Source organism: Notothenia rossii (genome assembly GCF_949606895.1).
Source record: "Notothenia rossii genome assembly, chromosome: 8".
Taxonomy (NCBI): Eukaryota; Metazoa; Chordata; class Actinopteri; order Perciformes; family Nototheniidae; genus Notothenia; species Notothenia rossii.
In genome coordinates, this window is record NC_136906.1 from 63,479,917 (window position 1) to 63,500,377 (window position 20,461).

At 40.2% G+C, this 20,461-nt stretch overlaps 1 protein-coding gene across 3 annotated transcripts in view; it reads right to left on the reverse strand.

The window, feature by feature from the left end:
• akap7 (A-kinase anchoring protein 7) overlaps nt 1–20,461 on the reverse strand; it is a 51,337-nt gene continuing 30,876 nt past the window's right edge. For all 3 annotated transcript variants that reach the window (XM_079643468.1, XM_079643469.1, XM_079643467.1), the window contains one exon: nt 1–2,844. In XM_079643468.1, the coding sequence (XP_079499594.1) occupies nt 2,630–2,844 (215 nt within the window). In that variant the 3' untranslated portion in view covers nt 1–2,629. The remainder of the gene's footprint in view (nt 2,845–20,461) is intronic.

Sequence of the window (20,461 nt, forward strand, 5' to 3'; positions counted from 1 at the left end):
TTGGTTTTGAATCTCATATCCTGTTTTATTGTTCAAATATGGCAGGACAAGATGTACGACACAGTTCAACCAGCACGCTCACACCATCAGACGTACACACGGACAAATGAGAGGATAAACAGAGGAGACGTTCACACGCACACAGCTGAGCCGCCATGATTGATAGAGACATTTCTCTAGGGAACCACTGATCAGTGAACACACACACACACACACACACACACACACACACACACACACACACACACACACACACACACACACACACACACACACACACACACACACACACACACACACACACACACACACACACACACACACACACACACACACACACACACACACACACACACACACACACACAGGATTACTTGTGTGTTAAAGGGGATTTTAAGGAGATTAAGGATCCGGTGACAGAAACAAGATAAAAACAAAAACGTTTAAAATCCACCTTTAGAATTGAGGTTTCAATGACCCCACAGCAGGATGACGAATAGATGAGAGCACATTTTACAGCTCCACCTGTTTGCACCCCAGGGAAATAAACCTCTTGTGGCTGAACATCTGAGCTGGCAAACTCCCTGTGTCTCGGATATCGATTTTTCTGAGAGTGGAAATGACAGGAATTGCACTTCATGGTGGACGATTTCTTCCAATTAACTCAATAATCCAACTCTTTAGCCACAGTCTAACATCGACTTTGGCAAATCTCACAACAAAAAGAGCGACCGTTACCTTAAAATGCTAGCTATGGGTCGTCACCTTAAGAACTTGCAGAACAATGGGACTTGAGGCCCTCTTTAAACATTAGTGATTTGATTGAACAGCATGTATATATATTTAACTGTTCATTAAAAAGCGAAACAAAAAGACAATTAAAAACATAATTTTGTGCTTTTTCCATCTTTGAATGCAAACTGAACGCTCCATTTCTCATTTCAAAATCATACATCTTTTCACATAGTAATATTTCTCTAACGGTGACAGCATAGCATTATAAATTATAGTTAGAAAGCATAAAACAACATATTTAATGTAAGAGAGTTAACAAATCGTTTTTCTAACAGTATCACAGGGAAACCCAGTTTAAAGAAAAATCTGAAAATCCCTCCTTAAAATTTCTCAATGGATTTCATGAGCTATGGGGTCATATGGAGTGAGTGGAAAAGGCCAATTTCATTTTCAAGTTGAAGCAAAAATAAAAGGATGGAAGAAAGTGAAAAGAAGAGCCGGAGGGTTTTCAGCTGACAGCAGATTGTCTGAGTTAAACTCCCCGACATCAGCATCACCATCTTAATCTGCTGTAAATGTGTTCTGTCGAGTAAAAGCTCCTCGGATTAGAATGCAAATGTCCAATAAAGCCTGAGCCTTCAACAGCCAGGCTTCAGACACTTTTAGAAATGATTAAATAATTGATTTATCACAAAGAAATCAACATTGTGTGTGAACAAAAAGATAATGTCATGTATATGGTCAGGCAGGTAGCGTGTGTTAGCTTGTCGCATTCTTTTCATTAAAGAAGCAGGTCATTAATGAAGGATAAATGCTTTCTTGTAGTTTCTTGTTGGAGTGTTATTTTCTCTTCTTCGTCTACTATACGCATCTCCATCAGCCTGCTGTAAAGTAAGTTGTATTAGTGAAGATAAATGAATGTGAGGAAGGTATAGCAGTCTGCCTGCTCCCACAGCGGTGGGGTTTTAACAAGAGTGTATCACTTTGTTTCTGTTAGGAAATCTGAATTCAGAGCTTATGACTGATCTTTAGTTGATGATTGTCTCAGTGCTACCCTGGCAGGAAACACTCTATAACAATAATATATAATACTTAAAGCGTAGCCGGGGGCCAGATACATTTCTCTAAACAACTTAGAAGACAACAATGCAGTGTGGCATGCACAGACAGACATGTCGAGTATAAAGTAAATGCTGGAAGTTTACATTTTTCAGCAGTTGAAAGTGCTTTTAACCGAGAATCGCTGCAAAATACAACAAAAACTTGGTCCAACATCTCAAAGTTTGAAGAATCCTGTCACAGCGAAGTCAAACCTGCTCTTTTTTTGACATTTCCCCTCGAGCCACAAAGATGAACAAGTAACCTTTTGACAATGAAGACAGCATAAAAAGCTAAATGGAGGAGAAATATATATTTTTTCATCGGAAAATTATGGATATTGAGTTCCATTTTAAGTGTAGGTGTTTACGAAACATGACTATTCGGAATGGGCAGTTTTGTGAGTGGCAGGTTCAATGTGAACCTTACATGTGCATGTGAGTCTCTACAGGAGTGCTTTTCTAAGTCTGACGTTCAAACGCAGACCCAAAGCGTAGTGAGGATCGTGGTCGAGGCCCCTGCTGTTTGATGTAGTGAGTTAATAACGCCTGTTTGGACGGTCACTTAGCACTGAACACAAGCTACATTATCTATTTAACCAGACAGGTCAGTTGGGCGGGTAGCTAGCATGCCTGGCTAGCCGTTGTGGTGGGCTAGCTGGGTTAGCTTGTCAGCTAGTTGGCGTGTTCAGGCTATGTGCCTAGGGCTCACTGACTCTTCTCCTGTTGAGCCCGGGCCTGGCTGATGTTGTCTGGGCAGTTACTCAGTCTCTGTACCTCACTGAGGTCCAATGATGTCACTTCCTGTAGTCAGCGGTGGAGTTAGCTGTAGTGTCCGTCTTTGTTTCGTCAGTGTTTCCAGGGGGCTGCGGTGCCGTGGCATTCGGCCCTCCCCCATTTTGAAGTGTTTCTTGTTTGTACTGTAGCAAGGCGCGATTGACAGCATCCTCGACCAACCGCCGGCTCACCCTCAGTAGCTCTGCCTCGTCTGGCTCAGACCGGCGACGCCCACCTGAGATAAACAAGCACAGAATAACAATATTAACACAACATTCACAAAAGCATTTAATAAAATCGAGTCGTGTTTCTTGCCAACTGATAGGGTTTGGGTAAATCATTAGAAATACAATTGTACCTCAATGTTTTGCATGGAATTATTGTATCAATACACAGACGCCGATTATCAATATAAAGCATAACAGATCTGATTGTGACTACAGCATTGTGAAAGTATTGTGGGGCCTCTGTTGATTCCAAACCCTACTACCTGATAAATATAAGTCCACATTTTACTCTATTTTACCTCTGTTTTTGGTCTCCTCCAACTCAGGGGGATATATCAGGCTCTTCAGCTGCTAAATGTTCACCTATTTTATCATTCTCTGTCTGCTGTTTGGATCTGAACAGGTATCGTACACTTCTCCTCTTGATTGTGCACCAAAACAGTACAAGTAAATTAAGTAATATGCCCCTGGAGAAGTACTCTGGGATATGGTTGATAAATATGTCTATCTAAGTTCTGAACGAAGCTCTATTTGCCTTAAAGGTCACCCATTATACAAAATCCACTTTTTCATGTCAGTTACACATAAACATGTGTCCCCTCTGTGTTAAGAGATTCTGAAAGTTTCAGGAAAAAAGATTCTCTCTATTTGTCCTGATCCATTCATATAAAAACCTGTCTGAAAATGAGCTGATCAGATTTTGGCCACTTTATGATGTCATAACGATATTTTGGCTTGTGTAACCATTAGCCAATAACAAACCAAGGTAACTCCCCCCCCCCCCACCTTATCATCTGAATCTCCTCCTAGAGCACCATTGTGTTCTTTTTAGCCAAATATCTCTCAGAGGGGCGTGGGGAGGGACTCCTTATTTTCATCTAAAGTAACAGACAGAGAATCAGCACTTTTGAAACAGGGATGAAACAGAGGGGATTGTGGGATGCTACAATGCATGATCTGTTTGGTATTTGGAGCCAAACACTTCAGAGACATGTTTTGTATAAAACTGATACCTAATAATATATTGACGAAAAACAGTATAATAGGGGACCTTTAATACGTTTTTAGGGTTAAGAGCCATATTGAATTAAGAAGTTGAACCAAAAATACATTTTTGTAGTACTACCGTGTTAGAAGACACTGCAAATATTGAAGTCAAAGCACGTTCAAACCAGCCTTGAGCCTCATGTGCTACTTGCTGAAAAAGGGATTTTGAGTACCTCCTCAATAGCACAGTAATCCATACAAAAAATAATATTAACGTAGAATTTGAAGTAGATTTCCTGCTGCGTTTATGCCAATAGCTGGAGGTTAGCTTCGCTGCTGTAAATGTGACAGGAATGAGATGTTAAAAAGGGTTAGTAATAAAGTAATAAAACTCCACAGAGTTGAATGTAACTGTGAGCCTCCTGTGGTGTTAAGTGTTATTTCATTTGATACCAGGGCTGGTTTCATTCTTATTGCAGTATGTTTTAAACAAACAGTAGAAAGCTATTCATCTGACAATGATACATGAGTTTATTCTCACTGATCCCAGCAACAATGGATTGAATCTGACACAAGATGTCATAGGTAGAGTTGATAATAACAGTTGAGGTAATCAACAATCTCCCAGCTCTTGTATTCATGCGTTTTAAATGTAATGAACCTCATGGAGTTATTGAAAGCTATTTAACACACAGTTGCTTTTGTTTTCGCCACAGACACAATAGCAGAAAAAAGACAGTGAGATAGATGAGGACTCCATCTCAGCCAGTAGGAAAAAAACATAGGAAAAAAGATGAGCAGAAAGTCAATAATTCATGTAGGAAGACAGTTAAGGCAAGATGGACAGCCTGCACTGAGCCAGTCAGAATAATAATGAAGAATCACTCAGCCATACTGTCTACCACGACGCAAGGTTGAAAAAAAAAAATATGACCTTCTCAACATTTTGATTACCGAGCAAAATCCTAAAGATTACCTTTCATACCAAAAAATCCCACGGGCTTGTTTACATTTCAAAGCAGTGCGGTACTATAATGTTCAGTGAGATAGCGAATGAGGAGGATAAGGGTTTGTAGAGGTCAGAATCATTTCCATAAAGTATTTTTTTTCCATTCTCTAGTCGTTTTCTTACCGACCCAGTGTAGAGTTTAACAACACTAGTCCTAAGGTGCTTTAAAACACAAGCTACTGTATCATCAATCTTTTGGCTCAACGCATAAATAAAGTGCAGCTTAGCCTTGGTGATATCATCTCTATTAGGGGTGTAACGGTTCACAAACATTTCGGTTCGGTACTTACCTCGGTTTTTAGATCACGGTTGGGTATGTTTTCGGTACAGCAGAAAAAATGATCACAAAACATAAAATATTTTTTGGGTTTTTTAATTATTATTAAACGGTGAATGTTCTCTCAAATAAATACAAAATATAAAATAAACATTAAGGTACAGCATTTCGAAAATGAACTGTACTGTACTATTCACATAAGCACCTTGACATTTTCAGAAAAATGAACTTGTCTACATTGCTTGCAGAAAGGGCAGATCTGCTGGCACTAACAATGTCTCCTGCTGTGGAGGACACCCTCTCGCTAGGGACAGAGGTAGCAGATACAGCCAGGTAGCGCTTTGCTAACATGGCAACATGAGGATATTTGGGCTCACATGTACCGAACCGAAGGGCCCATACCGAATATTTTGGGTATGAATACGTATACCGTTACACCCCTAATCTCAGTATACATGTTGGGGAATGTATAGTTCCTTCTAGCTAATCTGTAATTATTTTTGACTGTTATTGCAATTACATTGTGATTCCAGATGTTTTCATCAAAACTTATGTTGATTTCATAACAGTCTGATTTCTTGCATGGCTCTGTACAAAACAGAGATTTGTTCTTGTTTCTGTTGAGTATAATATGTACCGAGACATGCCGGTAGCACAGCACAACCCTCATTCAGTGTTTTTATTCTAGGCTTTATACAGAATGTACTGTACTATTCAAGAAACTGTAAAACACTTCAGTTGTTGCATCAGCAGCATTGTTCTTCTTTTGGTGATACTGCTAACAGCGTTAACAAGAAACAGGATTGGTCACTGAAGCTGGGACATGTACTCTTTCTTCCTCCAGATATGGTCACCATATCCCAGAGTACTTCTCCAGGGGCATATTACTGACACTGTTCGATGAGGGACTGTTGTCCTCAGGAACGGAAGCAGAATGATTTTATTTTGAATCTGGCTTTGCCATTACATTTGCCTGCCATTTTTATATCCAATTTGAGTCAACTAAAACCCGGGCTTCAGGCACCAATACATTAGTTCAGAGATATTCTAAATGATTGGTTACCTGGTGTTAACATATATCTGGATACATTATATGAATAATGACATCCAATGAGCTGCCTCCTTTAGATACACCTAGTATTAATGAGAATCTTTGTTATATTTATTCTGGAATTGGATGTCAACATTATTTCAGAGGGTTGTGAATTTGCTAAACAAACATGGTGTCTCCATAATTAATCAAACGGAACCTATAAATCCTCTTTTCGCGAGGGAAGACTTGCTAGCGACTGCAAATTTATGCCAAACAGTGGTACTACACTAACGTTCTAGTCCGTGACATCATTTGGGCCCAAAAATACATTTTCCCATTGACTTACATTGGGAAATAGACGTCAGCAGTTATATATATTTATCTTAGCTTAATAAATATGAATACTTTTAGAGCCCTTTTTTATACATTAGGGTCTCAAAGTTGAGTATTGGGCTGGAAGCCGAATCCAGAGTTATTTTACCTCTCAATTTATTAGACTGAGCCGAGAGTGGGAGATCGGGTAAGGGTCATTTCTGAATCTATAACTTGTATATTTTGAGCAACCCTCGTAGGAATGATTGAGGCCCCGCCTCCGCCTCTACATCCAGTTCTCTTTATACATCTGTGACGGCTGTCGCCTTGCCTTCTGCATTAACCGGCCTGTGAGCATTCTGTGTGTGTATATATGTGTGTGTGTGTGTATAAGACTGCCTTTAGGCACTATGGTTACCGTGTCGGCGTGACATTGTTTAGCTCCTCCCACCGGAAGAGGTCTGGATGACGCGGGATGACGCTACTTAAGCTGCGACGATGCTGTCATTCGGGGCGCTGGATTTGTGCCAGGACGCCACGCTACTCTACTCTCCGTTGTTTATGTCTATGTCTATGCTCTGAGATTTGTGACGGCGTTGGATTTGTGCTAGACGCCTTACTATTTTCACCGTAGTGCCCTTATTGTTCTGTGACTGTGCTAATCTGTAGCCTCCTTTTCTGTTTACTTATATTATAAATATATAGCTCCTTGTTAAAGAGCCTATACCTTTGTTTATATCATTTTTATTTGAGTTTTATATTAAAATCAACCTCTTACCAAAAACATCTGGTTTTGTGTTGCTTCCCTTTTACCCTAACCGAGCTGGGGACGTAACAACATCCATCCATGCTTTAGCTAGCATAAAGAAGAGGTTACCTTTCGATATTGTGGGCAGATTTGTTGTCTCAGGAATGTTGTCACTTTGCAGATTATATCTATTTGGCTGAGATTTGATCACAATGCCAGCTTGACTGCCTCCAGATGTGTGCGTGCAAGTACACCTGAATTGACATGTGCTTTTCGTTATCAAGATAAGGTATCCAGAAATAGATTGCATGCATCTTCATGGTTTTGCACGCACAGCCGCACACCTCTCCCATTAAGGTCGGCATATACAGGACTGTCTCAGAAAATTAGAATATTGTGATAAAGTTCTTTATTTTCTGTAATGCAATTAAAAAAACAAAAATGTCATACATTCTGGATTCATTACAAATCAACTGAAATATTGCAAGCCTTTTATTATTTTAATATTGCTGATTATGGCATACAGCTTAAGAAAACTCAAATATCCTATCTCTAAATATTAGAATATCATGAAAAAGTATACTAGTAGGGTGTTCAACGAATCACTTGAATCGTCTAATTAACTCGAAACACCTGCAAGGGTTTCCTGAGCCTTGAAAAACACTCAGCTTGGTTCAGTAAACTAAATCACAAGTATGGGGAAGACTGCTGATCTGACTGCTGTCCAGAGGACCGTCATTGACACCCTCCATCAGGAGGGTAAGACACAAAAAGAAATTTCTCAAAGAGCAAGCTGTTCACAGAGTGCAGTTTCAAAGCACATCCACAAAAAATCTGTTGGAAGGGGGAAATGTGGCAGGAAACGCTGCACAACCAAGAGAGATGACCGCAGCCTTAACAGCATTGTGAAGAAGAGTCGCTTCCAGAATTTGGGGGAGCTTCAAAGACAGTGGACTGAAGCTGGAGTCCAGGTATCAAAAGTCACTGTTCACAGACGTGTCCGGGAAATGGGCTACAATAGCCGTATTCCCATGGTCAAGCCACTTCTGAACTCAAGACAACGGAAGAGGCGTCTGACTTGGGCTAAGGAAAAGAAGCACTGGACAGTTGCACAGTGGTCCAAAGTCCTCTTTTCAGACGAAAGCAAGTTTTGTATTTCATTTGGAAGTCAAGGCGCCAGAGTCTGGAGAAAGGCTGGAGAGGAGCAAAATCCAAGTTGCTTGAAATCCAGTGTGAAGTTCCCACAGTCAGCGATGGTTTGGGGAGCCATGTCAGCTGCTGGTGTTGGTCCACTGTGTTTCATCAAGCCCAGAGTAAATGCAGCTGTGTACCAAGAGATTTTAGAGCACTACATGCTTCCGTCTGCTGAAAAGCTCTATGGAGATGAGGAATTCATTTTCCAGCATGATCTGGCACCTGCCCACAGTGCCAAAACCACCAGTAACTGGTGTACTGACCATGGCATTACTGTCCTCGATTGGCCTGCAAATTCCCCTGACCTGAACCCCATAGAGAATATGTGGGGTATTGTGAAGAAGAAGAAGCTGAAAGACACCAGACCCAACAATGCTAATGAGCTAAAGGCCGCTATTGAAGCATCCTGGGCATCCATAACACCTCAGCAATGCCACAGGCTGATTGCCTCCATGCCACGCCGCATTGATGCAGTAATCCGTGCAAAAGGATTCCCAACCAAGTACTGAGTGCATTAATGGACATTTTCAAATGTTTGATTGTGTTTTGCTGTTATAAATCTTTTTTTTTTACTTGGTCTGAGGAACTATTCTAATTTTTTGAGATAGGATTTTTGAGTTTTCTTAAGCTGTATGCCATAATCAGCAATATTAAAATAATAAAAGGCTTGCAATATTTCAGTTGATTTGTAATGAATCCAGAATGTATGACATTTTTGTTTTTTTAATTGCATTACAGAAAATAAAGAACTTTATCACAATATTCTAATTTTCTGAGACAGTCCTGTAATAGAAATGAGCAGCTTAATATTTATGATTGCCTCCCGGTAGATGTAACCGACAGTTCTAATCGTCTGGTGATCACACAGAGATGATTTTCTTTCATGTAGGGAAGTCGATTTTGATGTTTCTTTAACTGCTAGCGAGTGGCTGGTAATTTGAAGATCCACTGCAGGAAAAAGGGTGTGGTGTTGAGTCTCATTGTCCTATTTATGTGAGAGCTATTGTGATCCAGTATGTTAACTACAGTGAAAAACAAACGCACTGTACTGAATGCAGGATTGATTTTTTCAAACAGTTCCACAGAATGAACTGTGGTTTTAACATTTTGACATGTAACAAAGATTTTCTAGTGAGGTTGATTTGTCCAAACGAACGAATGGAAACTACCATAAGGATGAAAGCACAGCCATATGTGTACATGGTGAATAAAGCATATAAAGGTAGTAATGGCTTAAGATGTATACTCTATTTACACATATATAGTGGTTGCATAAGCAAAGAAATGTCTGTAATAAAAAATGTGTAACGCTGTTGCATTAAAAATGTTTAGGGCTGTTGTCAGAAGCTTTTGGATATCATGTCTTATTAGAGTAGGGATAATGCGATACTGTATCGATCAATGTATAGATCTCTGTAAGAAGAGCCTTACATGTGTCCCCTTAGAGACTCCTTGGTTCAAAGAGGCTAAACGCAGGCAGCAGAGATAATCAGGCCTTCATCACTTACCGTCCTGCCTTAAACAAATTGAAAAGACTGATTTTGATTGGTTCATTAACTGAATTTAAAATGAGGGAGTTGAAATGATTAGAAGTGAAAAACATGAATGCTGAAATATAAAATGCTGTTGAGACCATGGGATAGGATTTGGTTTGGTAAATCATTTTCCTGTGATTACATACGCTGATCATTTCAATTCATATCTTTGCAATACATATAATCATGGTTGCTGGAAGTGATCACATCATTTGATTGTTTGATGATCCGAGCAATTACATGCTTCGACTTAGACACATGCTACGAGAAAGGACACATACTTGAGCGCTTGGCTTGGAGCGGGTTCAAATCTGCAACACAGAAACATCAAAAAAGCATAAAAAATAAAGATATTTTGCTGTCTCGTGGATATTCATACACTCAGGGAGATGTATAACCACAACAACCTCTTTGTCTGTTACAAGGGGGACACTTCTTATAATTAGACAGCAGTGGGTTTTTTAAGATTAGGTTTGGACCCCTGGGCTTCACGAGGACCAAAATAAATGCACACTTTTCAGAAGAAATATTGTTAGTGTTACTAACAATTACTGCCAAAAGCGGCAAGACTCTGCACGTGTATATATAGGCTGCAAGTGTGCACATTTTTAGGGCTCGGTGCGAGGCAAGATCAGCAGATAAGTGAGAATAATTCATTACACTTTATATTGAAAAATATGTTCGTAAACTTTGTGAACTATAAGGTGCTATAACTTTTTTCCCAAAGGTGGAATAAATGCAAACACAAACAAAACATCTGAATGTGTTTCAGATGAGGCAGCGCTTTACAAAACACATTTTTAGTTGGCAAAATAATGACATTTTTTCATGTCTCTCCTAATTATATCATGCTGTTGTTATGAATGCTGAGAAAAATATAATTTGACCTTACATAACCAGCATTCCCTCTGCTTTATCACAGGTTTATGTCTGTATCGTTTAAAAGGGGTGTGTGTCTGTCTATCTGCATGCTCAATCTTAGCTTGACGAAATGAAGGACTTTATGACGGCTGTAAAGCTGCCCTCTGTACCTGCCACACACACACACACACACACACACACACACACACACACACACACACACACACACACACACACACACACACACACACACACACACACACACACACACACACACACACACACACACACACACACACACACACACACACACACACACACACACACACACACACACACACACACACACACACACACACACACACACACACAGATTCCGTAGCAACAAGGCCAACAGGCACAAGGATATGTTTTTCACACAATTTGTCAAAGCCTTTGTCCTCGCTCTCACACTTCATCTTTCTTCCTCCCTCCACTTTTATGGCTGCAGCACCAATCTCTTCTCTGCCTCTTTACTTAAAACCCTCTTTTCACCTTATTTGTCTGGCACTGTTGTCATGGTGACAGGATAAAAACACATGCGGTTGTCCTGACTTACTTTGGGCAGGTGACACTGTCTCTTGTCTTTAAGAGTGCTCTTCTCGCATGTTTTTGACTTTTTATTCGACACTAACCCTTGGTGTCTCTTTCTTCATCACCCCGCTCTGCCTCTCTCTTTTAGACTCATCTTTTCCACATTTCGAATTCTGTTCTGAGATAACAAAAGGCACATTTTCAGTATCCATTACACTCATTAAGCCTTGGCCTCTTTCAATGACAGACTAAACCCCTTAGCCTGTATGCTGCAAACCAAGCCAATTAGTAGATTCTAGATAAACTATTGTAGGGATAAGATTAGACTAGGATACAACTACTTTTTTAACAAAAGTAATAGCATGCCAGGTTTGGTTTTTCCTTAATCTCTTAAGTTTTCTAATATCATGGCACTAAGTCTGTAGATTGGTCTAACACTTTGGTCCAGACTAAAATATCTCAACTAAAGCTGCAACCAATGGTCATTTCCCTTGATCCAACAACTATTTCCTCTACATTATGGATCTTTTTGGATTATAAAATGGCAGAGAATATGGTCTAATATTTTGCTGACAACAGCTCAAACTCTGTTGTCCCTAAGTACAGCCTAAAGAGCTGATAACATGGCTGTGGAATCTTTTCATAAGTATTGTAAACACATGCATTATACATTGATTTATCCAATAGAGTTTTCCCACAGGATTATCCAATACAATAGTGGGTTGACTTTGAGTTTTGAACTTTGTGCTCTTGTTAACAATTCCTGGTTGATAATTTTGTGCTCTACAAACAATTCAGTCATAAACGCGATGGTTGTATAGATACACAAATCTAACCTACTGCCACTGTTCTCACTTCAATCCATCACCATACCATTTAGTGATGTGCTGGCTGCAACTCAACCCTTTTATATGTTCACCTCCTAAATGCTTATGATAACCTAGCTGTGTACTTATTTGTATTTTATATTTTATGTGTGCTTCCTCTTTATTTAATATGTTGGTCTACTTCCTTTAATTTGTGCCTTTTATCTGCATTTGTTGTACCAATGTAATTTCCCCCACTGTGGGACAAATACAAGATTTCTGATTATCAGCAAAGCTCTCTCTCTCCTCTGTAAGCCATGTAGATTCTTCATTATCTTGCAAGCAATTTTTTTTTCTTCTCTATGTGTCAAATTATAGTCAATGAGAAGGGTTCTGTGTTTCAAGACGAGTCAGGCGGATTGCCATTATCGTAAGGTATCAAATTTAAAATTGACTATCTCCAATCATCCATTGTTAGCATTATTATTGTTAGCAGGTTAGCATGCTGACATTTAGCTCAAGTCATCAGAGCTGCTGGCATGGCTTTAAACCACTTTGTTCCGCTTAAGTCGCCTCTGTCTTTTTGTCTTGGTTTGAAAATCACTCAGATGAAAGGCTGTCGGTGTTCAGATGCCGTGGGATTACTGTCTGTCATCGAGCTGCAAGTCTGTACAACGTTAAGTGACAACTACTGTGCATCTGCTTTGTTTTCATTTCAATCCCTGTGTCACCGCCCTGCTCTGCTTTACTTGGCTCTCTTCTCCTTGGCACTGCTCTGCTTTGATTTATGTTGCGCTTTGTAAGAACCTTTTAACACTATTACTTCTTCAAAGTCCCCTACGCTCTTATTTATCTTGTTCCTCCTCCAGATAACTAATAGAGTCCACTTCCTGGTTGGATCAGAGCTGACATTCTGCCGAAGTCTGCCAGCCACTTTCAATACTTTCCATGATGGAGGGAGGAGCACTTTATTATGTTCAGTTCAAGCTGAGGTAGCTCTCTGTTGATGCTCCCCTTACGCAAGCACTTCACATCCAGTATTGAAAGGAGTCAGGAGTCATTCCCTAAATCAAATTTACTGGAAACAGCAGCCTAAATGATTATGTTTACATCAAGCCACTGTGACAAATGTCCTCGTACATTGAGTGAACTGAATTCCTGAGAGCTAAAGCAGCGGTTTAGAAAGAAAATACATTTAGCTTATCTGGAAAGAGGAGGAGGATAAGGGCATACGAAGAGGAGGAGAGTCATAGAAAAGGGGGGGGCAACAAGGAGGAGAAGGAATACAGTACAGAATGTGGTAGAAGGAAGAGGGGAAGGAAATATTTGCGCAACATGAAGACTTCTTCGTTGGAAGTTGGAGCATTTGAGGACAGAGAGGGAGGAATGAGGAAGAGCAGACGTTGGAAAAAAGGCGAGGACAGTAGGGGGGGGGGGGGGGGGGGGTTCGGGGTGTAGAGGCTGTGGCGCTGGTGGGGTTTCCTGAGGAAGTGCCAGGAACTCTCAGACACGAGATAGGGATTAAAGCCGAGTTCAACTTAATCATATTCACAGTGTATTGTTTGTCTTTGGATCATTATGGATAAACATAGCATTACCAAACCTCATGGAGAACAAACATTAACATCACTGAACAGCAGGTATATGTATCTCAGAGATGTAGACACGATTTAATGCTAGACAACATCCAAATATTTATGTGCTGTGAAGTAATAGAGATAATAATCCAATTAATTAAACGTTCAGCTAGAGTTGGACGGATCAATAACCCCGGGCTGTGATCCTTCCACTGGAGAGAGGCTGATAGAAGCCAAGGAGTAAAACTCGACTTTTTACGACATTCCCCAAAAAAGTTTCCTAATGAGCCTACATCTTTGAGGACAATGATAACAGGTCTGACTATTGCTACTCTGTGCCAGAACAATGGGATGCACACATTGTTCCTCTCCACTTGCTCCCTAATCGACAATTTCACGGCCCATAAATTCCTCAGTTAATACGGGGAAGCTCTATTTTCATCCTCCTCGTATCACTAAGGCCGAGGAGGGTGAAAGTGTGCCTTCATATAATAATGATGAAAATTAAGTAAAAAAGGAGTAAATCTTTGATCTTTGAATAAATAAATATTGCTGGTTGCAACAATTCGCTTTGTCTTTCTGATCTAAACATGTGGCCTGCTAGCAACTACAAAAGGCTATCCTGTTAGCATTCTAACCTGCTAACAGTGACAATGATAACATAGTGATGTTCAGTCAGAAATAATGTGAAGTACGATATTTACCATATTCACTCTCCTAGTGTATCGGGTTTGCATGTAAACAGTTGCTAATCAGGGCAAAACACAAGGTATAGCTTAAGGTTGATAGGGATGTTTTGCAAGAATCTAGTAAAAGCCAAATGATTTGACAATTTGAGAGTGTATAACAAATATCCTCGCAAATAATCAAATGTAAATGTCTGTACCATAAAGATCAACCTGATGTACAGTAGGTGCTACAGGGGAAGTCAGGGAATCACCAAGGATGCATCCCCAGGGGACCACGAATGTCTGTCAATAACTTCTGAATAATTGATCTATGGTTGCCTAGATATTTCACAACTAAAAATGGCGCCGTTTTGGTGGCAATAAAGGAGAAGGCAGGGGACCAGTGGAACACCTTCTGGGGAACATGTCCAGAATTCTATGGCAACATATCTCCGGATTTCTTGACCAAATCGGTGGACCTATCATCCAACATGCAATGCAGCTAAATTGGCAAAAAACAACAACGAAAAAAAAGGCATGGCACAGTATATCTGGACAATTGACTCAGGAGGGTGAAAGTGGACTCGAACATTAAAGGTTTGCAGCTGCAGGTGTGCTGCCTGTGAATGCGGCACGACTGTAGATCAAACAAACCGCCTGTTGTTTCTTGTTAGCATGTACAACAGGCACATTTTTTTTTTATTTGACATTGTTTGCTCCTCTGGCCTGGTGTCACAGCACAAAGCAAGGCATGACTTGGCTCTCACCACAGCCCCACGGTGACTGAAGGGGTTATAGTGTGGCTTCTACAGGAGGTTCAGTGGGTTTCCGTCTCCTAATCAGTTCAGAATATCAGAGAAACACAAAAAATCACATGCCTCTCGCGCTTTGACACCAAACTGGGTTATTGGTATTACTCCACTTCATAAATCCTACCTACTGCAGCTTGCTTTTGAGACAACTATCTGTATAAAGGGCGCTGGCTGTGTTTGGCCTCATTCTGAAACATGCAGAGTGTCGGGGCAAACAGAGAACCTGGCTGTGATCCAGTCAGACCTTGGCACAATCAAACCGTGGGTAGCAAATCATTGAGGAGTTCTCTTATTGATCGGACTCTTAAAAAGCAGGCATGGATCTGTTTCCATTTGTCTTCACACAACAATACCTTAGTGCCTTATTCCCTAGGGCCTTGCTCCAAGGTATGAGTGCAGTGATTTAAACCCAGCTGTCAGTTCGGGATTTCTCTGCTCAGTGACCTGAATCACTGAGCTCCAGTAGGCTGTCAGACCTCTGGAATATCTCAGTGTTTTTACATCTCTTAGGAAAAGGAGACAATGGTAATGGAACGAGAAATAATTAACACATTATGGTGTGTAATGGAAATTATGATTATCAGAGAATTGAATGCTACGATGTTATATTTAACATATAAATAATACTATTCTGTAAGCCTTACATGTCGAGGATAGTAGGTCTCTCAGGTGTTATGTGACCACACAGTGACCTGATCATGGGTCTATTGTACTCTGATAGAGTCGGTGGTCTATTGCAATCTGACAGGGTCAGGGGTCTATTGCACTCTGATAGGGTCAGGGGTCTATTGCACTCTGATAGGGTCAGGGGTCTATTGCACTCTGATAGGGTCAGGGATCAGTTATCTCATGACTAAGCATGTATTCATTGTAACAGTTTAAAAGCTCTCTCTTCAGTTTGAGTAGTTGCACTCGGCTGTGGAGACATTGCTCTTCATGTCGTTTGCCTCTTTTGCAAAAGATTAAAGGACCAGGGGCCTCATGTGTAACGCCGTGCGTAGGATTCATGTGGGAAGGTTGCTTACGTAGTAGAAATCCAAAAAATAGGTACCGGTACATAAATTATCCGCCATTTTCCGATTCACCGAACATTGCGTACCGGCGAGGAAAGTGCGTACGACACTTCCTACGCCGGTTTCCCTTTATAAATCACAATCAACTCGAAATGCTGTGCAGCTTTTGCGGGCTTCACGTAACGCACATATTTGCCTGTAAATAGTCAAAGAAACGCCCTTTCATTCATTTTGACTGACTGCATGGAGAAGATTGCAGGAAATGACGACAGAACAGCTAAAAAAAACATCTCACACCGTGTCAGATTTTGGTTATTTTGGGGAGGTCTAGATAAATTATATTGTTTGGTGGATGCAGTTTGAACCAGAGTAGCAGCATGGAAGTCAGATCGTCACCAAAATAAATAAATAAGTGGTCCGAAAAAGTCTAATGACAAAATAAATACACATAGCCTAACCTTCCTCAGGCAGTGTGTTTGTACCGGGGGCAGGACACACCCCCCCTTGATGAGAAACTCTAAGAAATGATCGGGGAATCCCTCCGGAGTTGAGTCAAGACGACTGGATCTGAATTATGTTTTTGTATTTGGTGGTTTGTGTTCCAGCTGTCGATCAGCAACTATATATCCATAATCCACCAGTTAAAGGAAATACAACTAATGTGTTGTGTTATATTAGCTGTACAATTGACCCCATATGGTGCTCTTAGTTTCCATACCTCCTGTGTTTTACGAGCGACTTATCAAGTCTTAGCAAACGGCATAAAACAAGATTAAACGTGATAGTATATAAAAACATGCTCGTATCTATACAACCTATAGAAATTCAAAACGGCGTCAGTTTAGACGTAATTCTGTCCTCCTGTTTACCGCATCATTTATGAGAAAACATTTCATAACATTAACACAACATATTCGAGGTGGTCTTAAATAAAATATCCGTATTTATTTATTTCTCCCAGTTGTGTTTTTGTGTGCACTGAGGAGTCTCAAACAGGCGTTTGTTTAATCATTTTAAGATTGGCTTTAATCAATGTTTGAAAATGAATTCTTCATATATGATAAATGAGAGGTAACATTTTATTAATGGTATTATTTCCACATATTTCTCTCCATTCTTCCTTCTGCCAACGGTGTCGCAGTTTCTCGTCCCTCCCGTTTTTGTGCTTAGTGCGTACGCATGGGTTAGAGTTTGCGTGGAGGACCGCACGTTTTCCCGTAAAATTAGTATTTTATAAATCGCAAACATTGCGTAGAAACTGCCGTACGCCATTCTTTGAGCGTATATCCCTTTATAAATGAGGCCCCAGAAAGACATCTCTTTGACTAGTTCATATCAACCATTTCCACCACAGGTGCCATGATAAAAATAAGAGAAATCGACAGAGACGACTGAATGGGAGATGGATTAAGCAAAGCTGCATGCTTCTCTTCCCCTCGCTCTGCTCCTTCCTCCTCCCATTTATATTCTCATCTTTCTCCCCCTCTTCCTCACATGTGGTCTCTTTTTTCCCCATCCCTCTCTCTTCTGTGGCTGGATTTTTTAAAGGTTTTACCTTGTGATGCACAAACCTCGACAGCCAGAAAGAAGAAACAAAAGATTCCTGTCTCATCAAGGTCGTCTCTTTTATGTTGCTACATACTGCCAATGCAGGACAGCTCGTGTTCTGTCCAACCAGAAGCTGAGCCAAGCTTCTTTTGCTTATTCATACTAAGCTGTGTCACTGAGGGGTAAAGCCACCTTTATCCCACTGAAATTAGAAGGGCAAAATACAGGGTGATAAGAGTGTGAGGAAAGGTTCAGTATAACCTTAACCAATGGTGTGAAAGGAGCCGTGCTGTTTGGTTGTAAAGGATTAAAAACGAATAACGTAAAACACTATGTGCTTCAGGAGAATTTATAACAATACTGCCTCAAAGCACGTGTTTAAAATCTATTCTGTCAAGAAAGAACTTACTGAGAACTGTTAAGAGACCTCTCAGAAATCAGCAGCGAGGGAGCGAAAAGACACAATTCGTCTTAGCTTTATGATTATAATTATAATGTATCAATTCCAGTTTGCGACTTAATTTGTCTGATCTCAAACATTTCTCAACATATTTTAATTAAATCTGATGCAAGACGTTGTTGCAGTTCTAATCTCCCATGTAATATTTCATGTATGAAGTACCGGTACTGTGTTTTCACAAATGACTCCTCAACTGTAAAGAGAAAATGAGCTTAAACAATGATCATTTTAATTGATAAGTCGACCAACAGAAAATCAATCATCGGCTATGTTTTCAAAGACATACGAATCATACAGCCTATTAGTTCAAGCAGCATTGGCAAATATTCCCTGGTGTGAGTTCCTCAAATGGAAGATGTCTTGCTTTTATGTGTTTCATATGATTGGACATGGCATATATTTACATTTTTGGATTATTGTTTGGCCAAGAAGACATATCTAAAGAATTCCCAATGGCATTACAGAGCCTGAGATCGAGACTTTTAGCTTTATTTGGATACTTTATTACAAAAATGTAATCCAAAAGTAATTGACTGCTCAACATTTTCCCAGAGCGTACAGATTCTTTTAATAATCTTTTCTACGGAGATAAAACGTAAAAATTGATAGAATACACAATCATAATGTCATATTTTAGTAACACAATAATGTCTCTCACACTGGACAATACATGCTAATATTGCGTGTGTATCTCTTACTTTAGCAATCATTTCTATTCTATAGGTACTTATGTTTGTGTTTGTGTGCGTGTCAAGTACTTGGTAGTGACAGGTAGTGTGTGTGTGTGTGTGTGTGTGTGTGTGTGTGTGTGTTTGCTTTTCACCTGCACTGACTGCTGACACTGCTGTGTGACACCTTGTCAATAATACACACTCATACACACACATAAATAGATACACACACATACATGTCAGGCTGTGCTCACGAGGGGGACTGTCACCATATCACAGGGGTAGCAGCTGACCTCCAGCCACACACACAATATCATCTGTCTCCCTCCACTCTGCCTTTGTTTCAATATTACCATTTCTCTTAAAGCACATTCCCTCCCTTTGCCCTCAGTCTTTATTCGCTGCATCGCTCTTTCCCCCCTTCTCCCTCCATGTCTCTCCGCTCAGAAGTAGGGCACAGTGGCTCGACTGTTTATAGCAATGCAGCTGCGAGCGGTGAGAGAGATGGGAGAGAAAAGGGGAGAGAGGGACACATGGGGAGAACACAGGAGAGAGGAAGAGATACAGAGAGAAGCAGCAGGAGGAGAGAGCACACACAGAAATGTGTAGCCCAGTTCGATATTTCTGTCTTCACCAATACCTTGCTACCAAAGAGGAAACATGCGCCTACACACACACACACACACCAACTATTTTCAGAATCACCATTACAGCCGGTGTCAAAGTCTGCCTTTATGACGGCATCAGCTTAATGGGAATCTTATTGACAGCAGGCAAACACACCCTGTACAGGCCACACATCGTTGGATCGTTTTATTACTCAGACCCACAGTTTAATAATTAATCCAACCAAAGGCTAGCAGCAGTGATAATATCAAGAATCTGTACATATACTCTTTAAATGAACAGGAACATCCTGTGAAAACTACAAACTACAAGTGTCTCATGAGTGTGTAGTTGTAGCAGTATTGGCAGAGCATTTTTTGTATGCTTGAAGTATGTTAATAAGATCAGTTTCTGGGGCACGAAGAATCCAATTTACTCCATTTTAGGGGGAACTGAATTCTAGCTCAATGGGCCAATGCCTTCTCTGTCACCAAAACTAATCTATACAACATTTGAAAAAAATAAACAGCAGTCAACATGTCAGTTTGATACTGTAATAATAGGGTACTTGTGATGATGATTATTAAAATGTTAAATTGTCTATCTTCTGTAAAGAGATTGAGTTTCATAATAATTCCTTTTACTCCTACTTTCAACCAAAACTCAAATTAAGCCACACTTTAGCTGCTCCAGAACAATTGAGAGAGCTTCTTAACTATGCTTTAAAACTCATGTCCTTGCGTTTGAAAAAAAGCAAAGCAGCCAGTCGATGACATGAGGACTAGTTTTAGAAACCAACGAAGGTCTAATATGAAATTGACTGAAAGTGTGATTTGGAAACTTGAAGCTGCCAGCATACAAACACTAAGAATGATCTTTTCAGTGAAGTATGAGACATCTAATGTCCAGTCATTAGTCCATTTAAATTACATTAT